The sequence below is a fragment of the Ammospiza nelsoni genome, chromosome 6 (genome assembly GCF_027579445.1).
Source record: "Ammospiza nelsoni isolate bAmmNel1 chromosome 6, bAmmNel1.pri, whole genome shotgun sequence".
Taxonomy (NCBI): Eukaryota; Metazoa; Chordata; class Aves; order Passeriformes; family Passerellidae; genus Ammospiza; species Ammospiza nelsoni.
In genome coordinates, this window is record NC_080638.1 from 49,607,402 (window position 1) to 49,621,374 (window position 13,973).

Here is a 13,973-nt window from a genome sequence, read left to right on the forward strand (position 1 = left end):
TCACCCAGAAGTTCCTTGGGCTGCAGATCACAGGCTCCTGCCTGGGGGTGTCCTCTTGCCCCTCTGCCAGCCCTCCTCACGGTCTTGCAGCCCAGCTCTGAGTGTCCTGTGGCCCCACACTCAGCAGCAGGCTTGGTGGGAGGGCAGGCCAGGGCAGGGTCTTTGGAGGAGGATCAGGACTGCCAGGCAGGGCTGGCTCCTTGCCTCTGATTCCTATTCCTCTTCCCCATGTTGCACCAACTTTTGCCTTTTGTCCAACATTGATCCACAAGGTTTGAAGCACTTGGCAGAGCTCACCAACAGACTGCAAAGGGGTGTTTTGGGGGGGTGTTTTCTTTCCAAAACATCAGTTTTTCACCTACCATAAGCCTCAGGAAAGGGATGGCCACATCCTTGCCAGGAGGAGTACAAAGGGCAGATGCAAACTCTGTCCTCTGGGGTCTGCTTGGGATCACTGTTACACATTTGCTCACCTGTTCTTTCCCTTGATTTTCTTCAATCTTTCACAGGTCCACAGTACACTTGGACACTGTACCTGGACACAGTACACTTGGACACATATACTGTGTACTCAATCTCTGTTCTCACAGTTCCTAGTTATTCCTAGTTAAACAGCCCCAAACTGTTTTCACCCAACTCCCAGGTCTGTAAAGCTTTGATAACCAGTGACTGACCACTGGCAAGATGATTTCAGCTCTGTGGTGTTCAGCATCATCCTCTGCTTGTACTCTCCAGTTCCCTGCTATCATTCCACCATGTCTGTGTACCTTCATTTTTCATTCTAGGCCACAGGCACTTCATTCTATGCAGAACTCATTGTTCTTAATATCTCCTGGTTACATAAATATCTGAATACAATCGTCCAAAGCTAAGGGAAAATTTAAACTAAGTGGGTAATAGCACCTAATTGCTGGATAGTTACTGTTACACAAAAAGTAACTAAAACAAAACCCTAGGCAGGCCTGGGCAGGTCCAAGCCCAGCCTAGCAAGTGCAAAGAATCAAGGCCTGTACTGTTTAATAAAAAGCAGGGCACTGTGTTACAAGAAATACCAGCACGGCTGTATTTGCAAAGTTAGAGGTTTTAGTGACCAGTATCTTTCCTCCTGCTGAGCAAGAGCTATCAGAGCACACCTGCCTGAAGCGTGAATAGGCACATCTCCCCTGACTCCTCTTTGAGGGAGGCTGAAGGGTGTGGGGTGGAAAGTGAGGGGACTTTTGGTTCCCTCTCTCCAGGTACAGCCTCAGTGATGGTGAGGGAAGAGCAAACCCCTGAATGCCTGCTTCAACAAGCAGTGTGTGAGCCCAGGAGCATGTGGCAGCCTCGGGATGGGCCGTTCGGAGCTGCCCATGGCATTGCCGGGTGCAGTCACTGAAACAGGGCTGGCACCCGGCCCAGTGACAGGCAGGTCACCCAAACCTGGGATGACCAGAAGCACAGCCGTCAGTTCCATTCCTTGCACTCTATAGCTGTATCAGCTGTTTCAATGGCTAATGAACCTGGTCACTAATTGTTCCTGAGATGTGTCTCTGGCTCATTTACATTCCCACACTGCCCATCACCGCAAATGGCAACAGCCTAGTGACCTGAAACCCTGCCTTCCTCACTGTGCTGTAAGTGCCCTGGAGGTGTTTTGTGGAAGGCAGGGGACCCTGTTTCTTCCTGCCCTCCATTTTTTGGGCAGGAGAGAGGAGGGCCTGCTGGCGGGGCCGGCACCACAGCTGAGGCGGCAGCGTTCCCTACTGCGTGAACAAACGGCGCCGGCGAGTGGGAGGGACGAAATGTTAGCCTGCAGGAGGGAGAGTGGGAGGCTGCGAAAAGGAGCTGCTCCGGAGAGGAAGTGGGAAGAGTGAGTGGAATGAGGAAAACCTCTTTTGTTGCTTGCAGCGACGAGAGCAGGATTAAGAGAGTAGGACTTGGTGGATGGGGGGAGACATGAGAAGGGGCCGCATAACCAGCAGCACAGTATGGATGTAGGCAGGGAGCAAGCTGTCTGCTGCTCTTTTGTGCTAAGTGTGGTGCCTGCCTCTTCTCAGCACTGTCTCTGGCAAATCCCGCAGTGGAAAATCACAGCATGGTGTCAGTACAGCAGGAGCTATTGCCTGATGAAGCAAGTCTAGCAAACGGCTCCTGGACACCGAGTGATGGGCAGAAAATCCCGTGTGGGAGCGGCAGGCGCCCCTCCGCACCGCTGCCACCTTGTCCTCCCACGGCTGGCGCCGCTCGGTGTCCCCGTAACCTCCCCACACATTTACAGACACGCAGAGATCAGCTAAGAAAGAGATGCAGTGAGAAGAGAGACACAAACTGAGAAGTGCCGGCTCTTCGCAGCAGTCCAGCTGCTCCTGTGCCTCCCTCCTGCTGCCCCGTGGGCTCTGCTCCCTGGAATATGTGAGGGAAACACAATTGCAGCATGCTTGCGAAGGGAGAACGTCTGTGAGGGCACCAAGGCACTAACGGTAGGAAAGGAAGGAATCTCCTTCCAAAAATAAGGATTAACAGCCTGCAAAAGCTGATTGAGCTTAGGTGAGAAATTCTCTTCAATTCTCTTCCCTACCAGAACCACATGGGGGACAACTTTCCTCCTACTATGCTATATTTTTATGTCTTCATCCACTTCAAAGTGGTTTACAAGGGAGCAAGGAATATTTAATTCATCTGTGGCCTCTGTTTCTTCCACACTTCTTGATGTCAACTGAGAATCACCCTACTGAAATCAATTATTTTCCTTTTTTAAACTGCAACTTTAGGAAATTAAATTAATAATAAGGATCTCGCCTCTTTGAGCTCTCTACCCCCTAAAGGTTTTACTGTGGCTTTACTGGATGCCCGTTGTTTAGCAGGAGTGATAGCTGAAATTGACCTCACTGAGGTTGCACCCTCCTGTATTTAAGAGCGATGAAAAGCCTGCCGTCAGGTGGGGATTTTGTTAATTACTGCTGTGTGGGCAGTGGGCTACAAAGGCACCCAAACAGAGGAGTATGCAGGAATGTGTCAGAAAAGTACATGGATTTCTGTCACTGTGAGTCCTGCCTTCAATACTATGAGTTGTTGATATATTCATCTATAATGAGACTGTATTTAGCCAAAAAACACCTTCAAGCATCCTGTTAGCAGAGGGTATTCACTAGGAACACAGAGCAGAAAGGGAGCTTTCCTTTAGACTGCTACAGGGGAGACGATGCTTTACACCACACTAATAAAATCACACTTGCTCTTAATTTCACAGCAAGCACACAAGAACTTGCTGAGGTTGTGTTGGCTTCCCAAGCCTTTGACTGCTCCCAGCATCATTGGCAATGACATGACACCATTTCATTTCTTCCCAAACCCCACAGCTTTAGGGAAACAGAGCCAATTGTACTCCCTTCGATCCCAGTTACCAAAGCAAGTCCGTTGAAGGTGGTTCCCAGCCAGCCTCCAAGCTGCCCTATGTTCTACCTAGGTGCCTGACACCCCCACCTGGGTCAGATGATTTGCTTATTGCATGCTCCTGACTCACATCTTTGGCTGTAAAAGGACAAAAGCATTTGAAAGATCTCTAATTTTCCAGAGTCTTCTTTTAGGTTTTCCACAAATCTCTGCTGACAGTATGCTTGAGTAATTGCCATCCAAATACCTCACCTTCCCATTCAGCTACACACCCTCCTCCTCACCACTGATGGATACATATGTGAGGAGCCAGTAACTCCATCTAAGTCTGTCAAATTGGTAACACGTGGTGAAAATCAGATTCAAGGCAGATTTGATCCTCCTGCTCTCTTTTAAGCTGCAGAAACTCTGGAAAATTTGCTGCTAGATTGATACTAAGAATGATAAAAGGTTTCTGGTACAGAAGGCTGTTGAGGGCAGCTTTTCACATTCCCAGTGCTGTCTCCATTAGGAGCTTCAGGTTTCTGTGACCCTGCACTGTTGATCCAAGTATTCCCATCTCAGATTTACTTATGGTAAATTGCAACCACTTCTGCTTAGTTTGCAAGAATGTTCAGAATTTTACCTCTGACTACCTTGCATTAAACAGGAGTCTTCCATTGTAATATAAACATTTCTTTCCAAATGCTGGCAAAGCTTAGGTCTTTCCTTGTCTTTCAGTCAGGTAAAAAGGCATTATTTTCTAGCTGCATTTAAAACAATTTCTTCCTTCCTCTTCATGAAATGTCATGGTCAATACCAATAGATTTTGATGACATAAAATAAAAACTGTTACTAACAAAGAACGATATATTAGCTGGTACAAATGGAAATAAATCATGTCATGCATTTTCACATCTTTAATTAGTAGTAGCAAACAAAATTCATATGTCACTTCAACTAGTTGGGTTAACTATTTTTCCTATGAAGAGTGTACTGTTTGTATCTCTGTCAAAAATCAGCATGAGGAAGGGGTGGCTGAATTCAATGGTTGGAGGAAGAGACATTGGCATTATTTCAACAGCAGTTGCTGCTGCTGCCTCAGTACCTTTCTCATCAACATCCAGAGAAGCCTTGTGGACAACCTAGGAAAAAAGAAAATAGAGTCACTCTGGGCAGTCAACAGCCTCTTGAGAAATTAATCAGAGTCCTTTTAAAGCAGCTCTGCTTTGGGGGATCCACTGAGAATTGAGTAGAGGCAGAAGACTCTATTGTTGTGGTCATGGCTGCTTAAATGAGGGTTAGGATGAGGCTATGGAAATCTCCTAAAAGTCCAAAATACTGGATGAAGGATAGAGCTCCACCTGCAATTGTGTGTCTGTGCCTCCAAAACTGAGTCTCCAGGGTGAGAAGGACAGGTTGTGCTGTGCCTGGGAGCATTGGTGGTTATCCTTGAGGAGTCAGGAGTTGATGCTCCTCTCATGTTTCAGATACTGCCCAAAAAAATTTTGGCCAATACTATTATTGGTAAAAAACAGACATGCAGCAATCTAATCTGATCTCCAGTGTCACCAAGGGCCAATCTCCTTTTGTAGCTTGCAGGCTGAGGCCTGGATGACCCAGCTGCAGGCAAGGTGGGAATCTGGGAGCATCCTGGTGTTCCTGGATGTTACCACTGATGGATTTTCCTGCATGAATGGAAAATACTTACTTTGGAAACCTTCAGATCTGGGGTGCCAGTGATGCCAGAGAGATCTGCTTGGTTGGTGAACACATCCACAATTCCCATCTTCCTAAGGGTGTTACTTATTTCATAGCTCCCAGAAATAGAAAATTTGGGGAAATAGAGGTTCATAGATCTGTTAGGTAGAAGAGAAACACAAAGCATGGTGAGAAGGATTTTTCAGCAATATAAAGGATGGGGACAAATCTGTGTAATTCCCATGAGCATCAAATCCCAGGGGTTTGGACCCTGAATGTACAGTGAGCAGCAATTCCATTGCTGGTGCTTCTCATGGTGATAGAAGCACTATCATACTTAATAATAAAAATAGCAATCATAATAGTATTTATCTGGTGTTTTTTTCAGGAAATCTGAGAGCACTCTGCTAAGTAGAACAGTAGCAAGAGCCCCTCTTTACAGGCAGAGACAAAGGATAGCCCATGATGCTCAGGAAGGTGGAGAGCTGAAGAGAAGTCCTGACAAAGTCTGCCTGGGGAGAAGCATGGCAAATCCCAGCATTTCAAATCAAATAAGTATTTTTGGCATAACTGGGGCATTTGGCATGCCCCCAGGAAAGGTCTGCTCCCTGCTGCCTGCACATTTGGATTCCATGTCCTCTAATTGTCTTCCTCCTGTGGGCTGACCATGATCAAGTTTGCCTTTGACTGTGAGCTGTCTGCAGGCAGCTCCTGCTCAGTGTGATTTATCTTGGGTTTCTTTTCACGCCCTGTTCAGGGGTCCTCAGTCACCCACAGCAGTGATTACCCTTTAGGTAGCTCAAGTCTTTTGCTGCTTTGCAACAAAACAGTAAAACAGAAATTGCCATTTGGTTCTCACAGTTTCTCCCATGGAGAACTTTTTCCTATATTCATCCTCAATGACCTTGCACCACAAATTCATTTAGATAAGGGTTTTTCTGATATTGCAGCTGAGAATGATACATTCTAATTTTGATATTTGAGGTATCACATTATTAGCTCATATTCAGTTTGCTACCCATTATGTTTTTACTAACTGTGCTGGTATTTCTGTGATGATGCACTGAGATACATGGGTGTGAACTGCACAGCCTCATTAATTGTGAATTAGGGCAGAGCTTGGTAAATTAAGCATGTAGTAACTTGTTATTACTCATCTACTGTTGCTAAGATCTCTCCCAGACAAACAAGGTTGTAAAATGCATCAGCTGATGTTGGTGTCAATGGTTGAAGCTAACAGAATCTCGTTAGATATTTATAGTTTCAAAACAAAATGCCAGAAAATCAGGACATCCACAATTTTAATCACTTAATTTCTAACAACAACTGAATGCTGCAAGATAATTGTGTAGGACGTATCATGCCTGTAAGCACTACTACAAACTGTATAAGTAATGTTTTATTTAGGGTTCAGACTTATGTCTGAGTCCCAGTGACATAAGAGAGGAAAAACACACTAGCTGAAATCTCAGTATGGAAGATTTGACTTAAAATTGCAACCATTCCTTTCAGTCCGTGGAGTATTTTAGAAACACCAATATATGCTTGCTATTCCTTAGAGAGGAATAGGATGGTCTCTGCTCTGGTTGGGAGAGCAGCAAGTCACTCATCCACCAACAAAAGAATAGTTAAATACCAACCAGCTGCAAGATTTTTACAACTAGGGCACATGAGCCAAAAATAACCCACTCAGTTCCCAGAATCACCACAATCACAGTGTTTGCATTCCCCAAAAAGAAAAAATACTACAAATTAGGTGCCAGTACAGCTGACTGGCAGAAGATTACCTCTGGAAGAGATGGTCTGACCATTTCTGGATGGTTTCCTTGTCCAGAGTTTGCTCTAAACTCTTCATTTCCCCTTTTGCAGGCAGAACCAGAAATGCAGTAGCACTGCCATTATAATGCAGCCGTACCACAGTGCATGACAGCTCCTCATCAAAGTAGAAGTCAAATCTGCCCATCTGGTACATCATAGGGACTTTCACAGTTGTTTCAGCATCCACAAAGAACTCCCTTTCTTCAGTATGCTCTGCTTTGAAAGGCTTTTCCCAGCTGCCTGATGCAGAGAAGGAGAATTTAACTGAATATCCAATGTTTTATCTCATCATAGTCTAAGTTTTTTTATAGCTGGTAATAATATTCACCTGTTTCTCCATGCATTAAATACTGAATTTTCAAATGTGACACTTTAGAATGTGTATCACATTAATGAAAGGATCTTTTACCTGTTCAAAAAAGTGCATTGTATTCCACTTTCAATTTATGTTTCAGATGCCAGTAATGAAATAATTAGGTGGGGTTTTCTGTACCTACCATGGCTTTTCTGTTCAGGAGATCTATGTGGGCTTTCTGTAAACATCATCTATGTACTCATATACTGCATGCAATTAATTTCTATTGACTTTAATCATATTTGTAGATAAAATAATTTACGATCTCATATCTGACTGGTGTTATGTCGGGCTTAAGGGCACATCTAACCCACATCAGAAATGCACATTGTTTCTGCTTTGTTCCTTAAAATGTTCCCCCCCCATTTGTCACTAGCTTCTCCCATATATAGATGTTAGTGTGCCTGTATAAAGGACTCTGATAGGGGGAAAAAAAGGAGTATGTAGTAAATTAGGCTATTGAATAATGCATAATTTAAAAAGAGGCATGAGGTCATATATGAGTCTAAGTGCCTTCACTGAAAATGAGAAGAATATGAGACAATTGGAGTTACAGTTAAACCCAGGAACACCAGCTCAGGCTGCATGGAAGGCTGTGGCTTGGAACAGAGCTCCTGGAGTGTCACAAAGAGAAACAGGACTGTGTGACCTCCAGCTGCCTGCCCATTACCTGCCTCCTGTTACCCCTCCATCACCTCCACTGTGCCATTAGGGGATCTTCTGGCCTTCAGCAAGGAGCATTGGAAATTTTCCCCAGATCAGTTTTCAGTTGAGGTAGGTGACATTAGATTTGTTGATAAGAATGAATAGTGGGAATGTGAACCCTAGAGGAGACTTACCTTTAAAGAAAACAAAGCTAGCCAGAAGCATTACAGTTTGTGGGTCCATGTCCTTGACCAAATTAGTAATTTTCCCATGTGTTTTCTTCTCTATATAGTCATTGATCTGCTTTTCAGCTTCTGTGGGTTTGTTAAAGTCAGTTGTAAAAGCATCCAGCTGATACAGAGCCTTGGCATCATCTGAAAACATTTTTAGGAGTTTCAGCTTCTCTGTTACAAAGATGGCACTCCCCATGTTGAGCTGGACTCCACCCTCAGGATGGTTCAGCATGTGGATTAGGTTGTGGAAGCCTTCATGTATTTCCTTCTCCTGAATCTCTGTAAGGTTGAAGGCGAGTCCTTCCAGGATCTGAGACTTTGTGGCTGATCTGGCCCCGAGGGCCAGCATTGCAAAGGCAGTGGAGATGCTCACAGGAGAGAAGAAAATGTTCTTGTTTGGTGCCTCCTGTGCAACCTCCCTAAAAAACTGGAATGCAAAGTCAGCGTTGTTTGGCACAAGTCTGAGGCAAGCCATCGCTTCACCTCCATGATGTATGTGGTGTTTAGGGTCATTTGGGTCATGTCCATTGTGGTCACTGGGTGGGAGCTGACTGTGGGCAGCAGTGTGAAACCCAGCCAGCAGCAAACTTAGGTAGAATGTGGTCTTCATGTTCTTGTAATAAAATCCTACAGAAAAAAAAAGGACATGATGTTACTGAGGTAAACAATTAATTAAGTAGAAAGAGTTATTCTCTCATTACCACTGAATCAAAAAGTCTTATCTCTTTCTTTTGTCCTCAGTTTCCACAATCTCCAATTCTTGCCAGAATTTTTTTTTTTAAATTTTCCAGGCCTCCTGGCAAGTCTCCACCAAGTCTCTTTCTGCCACCCCCACCCTAAATACCTGCAAAGACAAAATTCAGCATGGATTAGTTGAATACACAGCACCCTCAGCAGGCTGGAGAATGGAGCATATCCCATCACAAAACACCTCTTGGCTAATTGCTGAAAGGCTGTGGTGCAACTCTGCTTTTGACATTAATGGTCTGAATAACTCCTTAAAATTTCATCATAGAAGAAATCTGGTATCTTGTGAGTTAGGGGAGAAAGAGGAAATTCATGCAAAGTGAGCAGCAATCAGTAGCTACATGGAAACAGAATCTGAGCAAACAGGCAGGCAGGAGATCTTTAAATAAACTTTTGGTCAGGTTGATAAGGTGTCCCATTTATAGAAAGGACAAATAATGGGGGCTGTTCTTCAGTAGCAAACCACATATAAACACCTACCTCTCTAAGGAATAGGTGAGTTTTTTGCTGAATAGAAAAAATATAATGTTTTAAAAAAGAACCTGAAACAACGTGCTGTCTCTTACACAAAACTGTTGGAGTGGGTTCATATTCAGCACAGCAGAAGCAGTCAATGCCATTAACAAAGAACAAGGCCTTATTTTTATCAGCTGCTCCACTGGTCAAAGGGTGAAGCGTTTATCAGTGTGTTACACTTGGCTATGGTCGCCACGTTACATTGCAGAGCTGACACTCTGCACTCTATAAGCGCTTAAAAAGAGACCTTGGAAATGGGGTGTGAATGTCCCAATAGGCCTCATTTCTGAGGAGGAATCTAGGGCAAAGAAATGGTGCAAGAGTTGCACAGGGTTTGAGGAGATAACGAGCCAGATTTGCTAAGATTGTGCACAGAGAGACATATTACACCAATTGCACCTTTCATCTCTGGCATGACTCAACTTAAGACCCTCATCAAAAGTGCCATGCTTATGGTCCTGCTTTCTCTTCATCATCAGAGGGAGCAATTTGTATTTGTAGTTGAATATCCACTTATAGATAGACTCATGAGAACAACAGGACATTTTCAAGCTATAATCAAATATTCAAACATTTACGTTTGTTCTGAGTAATTTTAAAAAGCAGGCTTATTTGCAATAACAGCATTACTGACAAGTGTAAGAACTGTAATGGTTGGGTTCTTGGTAGCTACATTTTCAATTACTGTACACAGTAGTTTTAAGTTATAGTTTGATCTCTTCTGATTTTGACATTGAAATAATTCTTGATGTATCTAGATAGTTGTATCTCAACACAAGAGCTCCAGTTCTGAGTTTTAAGAACTATTATCAGTGAGCCAGTATATTAGTCAGACTTTGAAGACAAATCAACTCCCAAACAAAAGCATCAGAGCTAAGCCTAATCTATTTCCACATACTCAGCAGGCTGAGTCAGAAGCTGCCTGTGGATAAATTATTTACTATGAACTATTTACTCAGCTGCAGTCATAATTTATTAAGAAGAACATGAATACCAAAAAAGAGAAACATTTCATTTTAAACATAAGTTGCCACCTGTTCTCTATTTCATCACATTTAATATTTATTACAAAATATGACACCTGATAGTTTGGCTTTTCTATATGCCTCAAAATGCCAGTTCTATTTATTTGGAATGCAAAGCAGAAAGGGATTTTAACTGGCTTGACCTCAAAATTATGGTGAAAGAATATAGAATGGTTTTGCTGTAAGGATTCTGTAAAATATTAATTACAGTTTTCTGAAGGTAATTTTCCTTATCCTGATATTTTTTTCTCTATGTAGTTACAACATGTTCACATTTTGTGGTTAATTTATGTACTTTCATGGAATTAATTTCATTTTATTACAGTTCTGAATTCGCAGATAATTAAATACAATCTGAATCATCCATCTGTTACTCAGTACTGGCCAATCACAAACAGTCAAGACTCATGAGTCAGACCTCACAAAAAATCTTGATAATGGTTTGTTTTAAAGGCATAAGATTATGAAAGACTTAGCAGCTGTGTTTTGTAGAGGTCTTTTTTTGTTGTTAAAGCTTTCAAGATACAAGTGGTCCTCTTCATTAGTCCCTGTTTTGAAACCTAAAGGTACTTTTATAATAAGATTTGCACCCTCTCAACCTTCAGAATATGAATTGTGGATTGTTATTTCATATTTGATACTTACTATTTCATTTCATGTTATTGTGGCTTCTGGGTTAGCAAGTGATCAACCACTGACAAATTGACAATACACCATTTCAGCAGGAAACTGAAGATGCAGATTCTCATATGGTCTTAAAGACTGATGGATTTTCCTATGGATCATAGTTGCTAATGATTTATTAAAAAGCAAAGGGCTGAGAACCTGTGCTGTAAAGCCTTTAGGAAATTTCCAGACAGGAGGAGTTAAGTTTGCAGCAAGCTCTTTAAGACCTTTACTTTTATAATTTCCAGGAAAAAACCCCCAGTTTATCCATCAACATGGCAGTAGGAGTGAAAAGCACTTCAATTCTAGTTCCAAATCTAGACTGACTTGTTGAACAGCCTGGAAGGAAACACGTTAACCTCTACCTCTTTTCTCTGTGTGTGTCACACAGTGACAGTTTATTTGTGGTGTTCAAGAATAGGTGTCTTTAAAGAAGAGCTTTCAGTCAAACCAGACAATGATACAAGAGTATACCAGCACTTGGAAGACAGTGTTTGCAGCAATTTATCTGTAATAGACTTGGTGATAACATTTGCTGAATATATTACTTCTTCCCTAGCACAATATGCCCTACCATGCAACTCAGAAAGAGAATGGAGAACACTGGGAATAGCTAGAGTTACCTTAGAATAATTCCACCAAAAAACCTGGGAGTGGGCTGGACTGAGTTTTCTGACTGACAGAACTTGCTTCTTTATGGATATAGGTATTTTGTCCATTTTAGGGCTGATTTCTTTCTCTATGATTGAAGAGGTTGTGGAGACAACTTTCTGCCTTTAGAGTGCCATGTAATATTCCAGGAAATGAATATTCATCCCATACTACTCCCATAAGGGGTCCTCACTGATAATCTAATTTCAGGCAACATGAATATTTGCCCTACTCAAAAACGTATGAAGGCATAAATAGAAAAGCTGTTTGCTCACCAGATGGTGCTGCTTCCCTCCTGATTGTTTCTGAAGAAGGAAATCTGAGAAATTTGTTTCCCGAAAGCACTGTGGGGGCACCAGACACAGCAAGTCACAGCACCACAACCACCAGTGGTGTCTGCTGAACTAAATATCAGCTATTTAGGGACTTGTAAAAAGAATCACCCAAGCACACACAAAAAAAAAAAAAAAAATCACAAAAGAAAGACTTGACTAGCCAGATCTGTGTGTGAGACCATGACCTCAGAAACCTGGCCAAGCTTCTGAGGTGATGAAGCTTCATAGGTCCAGGCTTTATAGGTCCAGGGCCACCTATTCAAAGGAGCACCACAAACTCACCTGTGCCTTCCTGGCTGGCCAGAAAGCTCTGCTTATTTAATCATATGCACCTGAACAGGTTCAGGGCCTGTTCCAGATGATCATCTAGACATTCACTTCTCTTGTTTTCAGCATTTTGATACCTCTATGCCTGAGGCCCTGAGGAGATTGCAAACACAAGCCAAGGCCATTGGACTGTGCAGAGAATCCAACCACTATGAATATTTCATTAAAAGTAATTCCTTTTGCAGCAGAAATGTGGAAACCTAGTTGCCTAGTTTACATAATCCTTTAGAAATGCATGTGACTGTTCATTCCCAGGGCTGTTTTGTGTTTTTTCTATCTTCAGTGAGCCAGCTTAGCATTGGAGAACTCACCCAGAAAGTGGCATCACTCACCTCCAAGACTCCTTTTACCTGGAAACAGGTGAACATGAGCTCTCACTCTTCTACCAGGCCACCATGAGTGTTTGCTGTTGAACCAGAGTCACTGCACACACTCAAGGATGAAGCATCACTGACTCCAAGAGAATAAAAAAAGTAGACAAAAAAGAATGAGTGCCGTGGTAAGGATAGAGGGGATTCTCTTCTCTCTGCAAGAACAGATCAGACCAGGTTCTCAGTTTCTACATTCCCGTGTACACCTAACCACAGGCTGGTTTCTGGCTCATTAAAATGTTGACCTCCCTGTGATCTTCTGAACATGTGAAAATCACCAATTTCTCCACTTCCCTCTCAATGGGCCTGATGATTACCTCAATCTAAAATAGAAGTAGACATTAGATACACCATTCCCTAAGCAATGGTATTTCTTGTAGACCTTCAGTATAAAAATCACCAGGATTACTTAAAAATAAGCACCAATACATTAAAAAAAGTTCTAAGCACCCATCTTCAGACTTTTAATGAATCAGGGCCTATTTCTAGCAGGAGGTACATCAGGGAAAGTCCCCTTTGTAGGATTTCTTGGCTCCAGAGACCCCCTTGCTTTCTGACAAGACACTCTGCTCTGCCTTTAGATTCCCAATCCTTCCTCCAATGACCTGACAATGTGTGGGCAACTCATTCCCTCAGTTGTGATGCCTATGTCCTTTATATCCAGGTGCCACAATAAAAACCTCATTATATAGAACAGATTTCAGTATAAGATACAACCCTAGAAAAGATTTAAAATGGATTGCCTTCAACAAGAGGAGACACTTTTAAAATCTCTATAGGAAGCAAAAAAAAAAATAAATCACTACTTACAGCAGCTCCGTAGGATCCTGCTGTCTTCACCAGGACTACTCTGTAGCTCCCTCTCTTATTTATACAGTTGAATAGCATTATGAAAGCAAAACGTCCTCTAGAAAACATTAACCAGGACAGACAAGTGTTATTACTTTAGGAATGGTGCCGAGTAAACAGTGAAGACAATTTTTCTGGGCAGGCACCTGATTTTTGCTGTATATGCATGGCCAGACCTGGCCTTTTCTTAGAAGAGTCCTAAGAATTGCCTGCATTTCTACACATCCTCCTAATGGGAATCTAGCTACTCACTCTGGGAAATGCTTCACATGCATCATTAACTTCTGTAAACTGCATGAGTTCATACAGTAGAAGTAACTGAAGTCAGTGAAATGAAACATATACCTAATACTAGACATGAGCCTAAGGAAAAGACAGCTGTG

At 42.6% G+C, this 13,973-nt stretch overlaps 1 protein-coding gene across 4 annotated transcripts; it reads right to left on the bottom strand.

The window, feature by feature from the left end:
* Window positions 1–4,256: 4,256 nt before the first annotated feature.
* LOC132074359 (alpha-1-antitrypsin-like) lies at window positions 4,257–13,594 on the bottom strand. 4 transcript variants are annotated; one of them, XM_059474130.1, is made up of 6 exons: window positions 13,552–13,594; window positions 12,703–12,820; window positions 8,065–8,730; window positions 6,840–7,110; window positions 5,063–5,210; window positions 4,257–4,496 (listed from the first exon to the last, which is right to left on the bottom strand). In XM_059474130.1, exons 3-6 carry the CDS (start codon window positions 8,711–8,713, stop codon window positions 4,308–4,310), a joined length of 1,257 nt encoding a protein of 418 aa, XP_059330113.1. In that variant the 5' UTR covers window positions 8,714–8,730; window positions 12,703–12,820; window positions 13,552–13,594; the 3' UTR covers window positions 4,257–4,307. The 4 variants fall into 4 exon arrangements, with proteins under 4 accessions (XP_059330113.1, XP_059330114.1, XP_059330116.1 ...); XM_059474131.1 differs by having other exon boundaries at window positions 12,703–12,824; window positions 13,552–13,566; XM_059474133.1 differs by lacking the exon at window positions 13,552–13,594 and having other exon boundaries at window positions 12,721–12,798.
* Between the last annotated feature and the right edge of the window lie 379 nt (window positions 13,595–13,973).

Coding starts and splice junctions, on each gene's coding strand:
- LOC132074359 (XM_059474130.1), bottom strand. CDS start 8,713: ATGAAGACCACATTCTACCTAAGTTTGCTGCTGGCTGGGTTTCACACT. Junction 7,111..8,064: donor TAGCTTTGTTTTCTTTAAAG/GTAAGTCTCCTC, acceptor TCTCTGCATCAG/GCAGCTGGGAAAAGCCTTTC. Junction 5,211..6,839: donor TCAGACCATCTCTTCCAGAG/GTAATCTTCTGC, acceptor TCTACCTAACAG/ATCTATGAACCTCTATTTCC.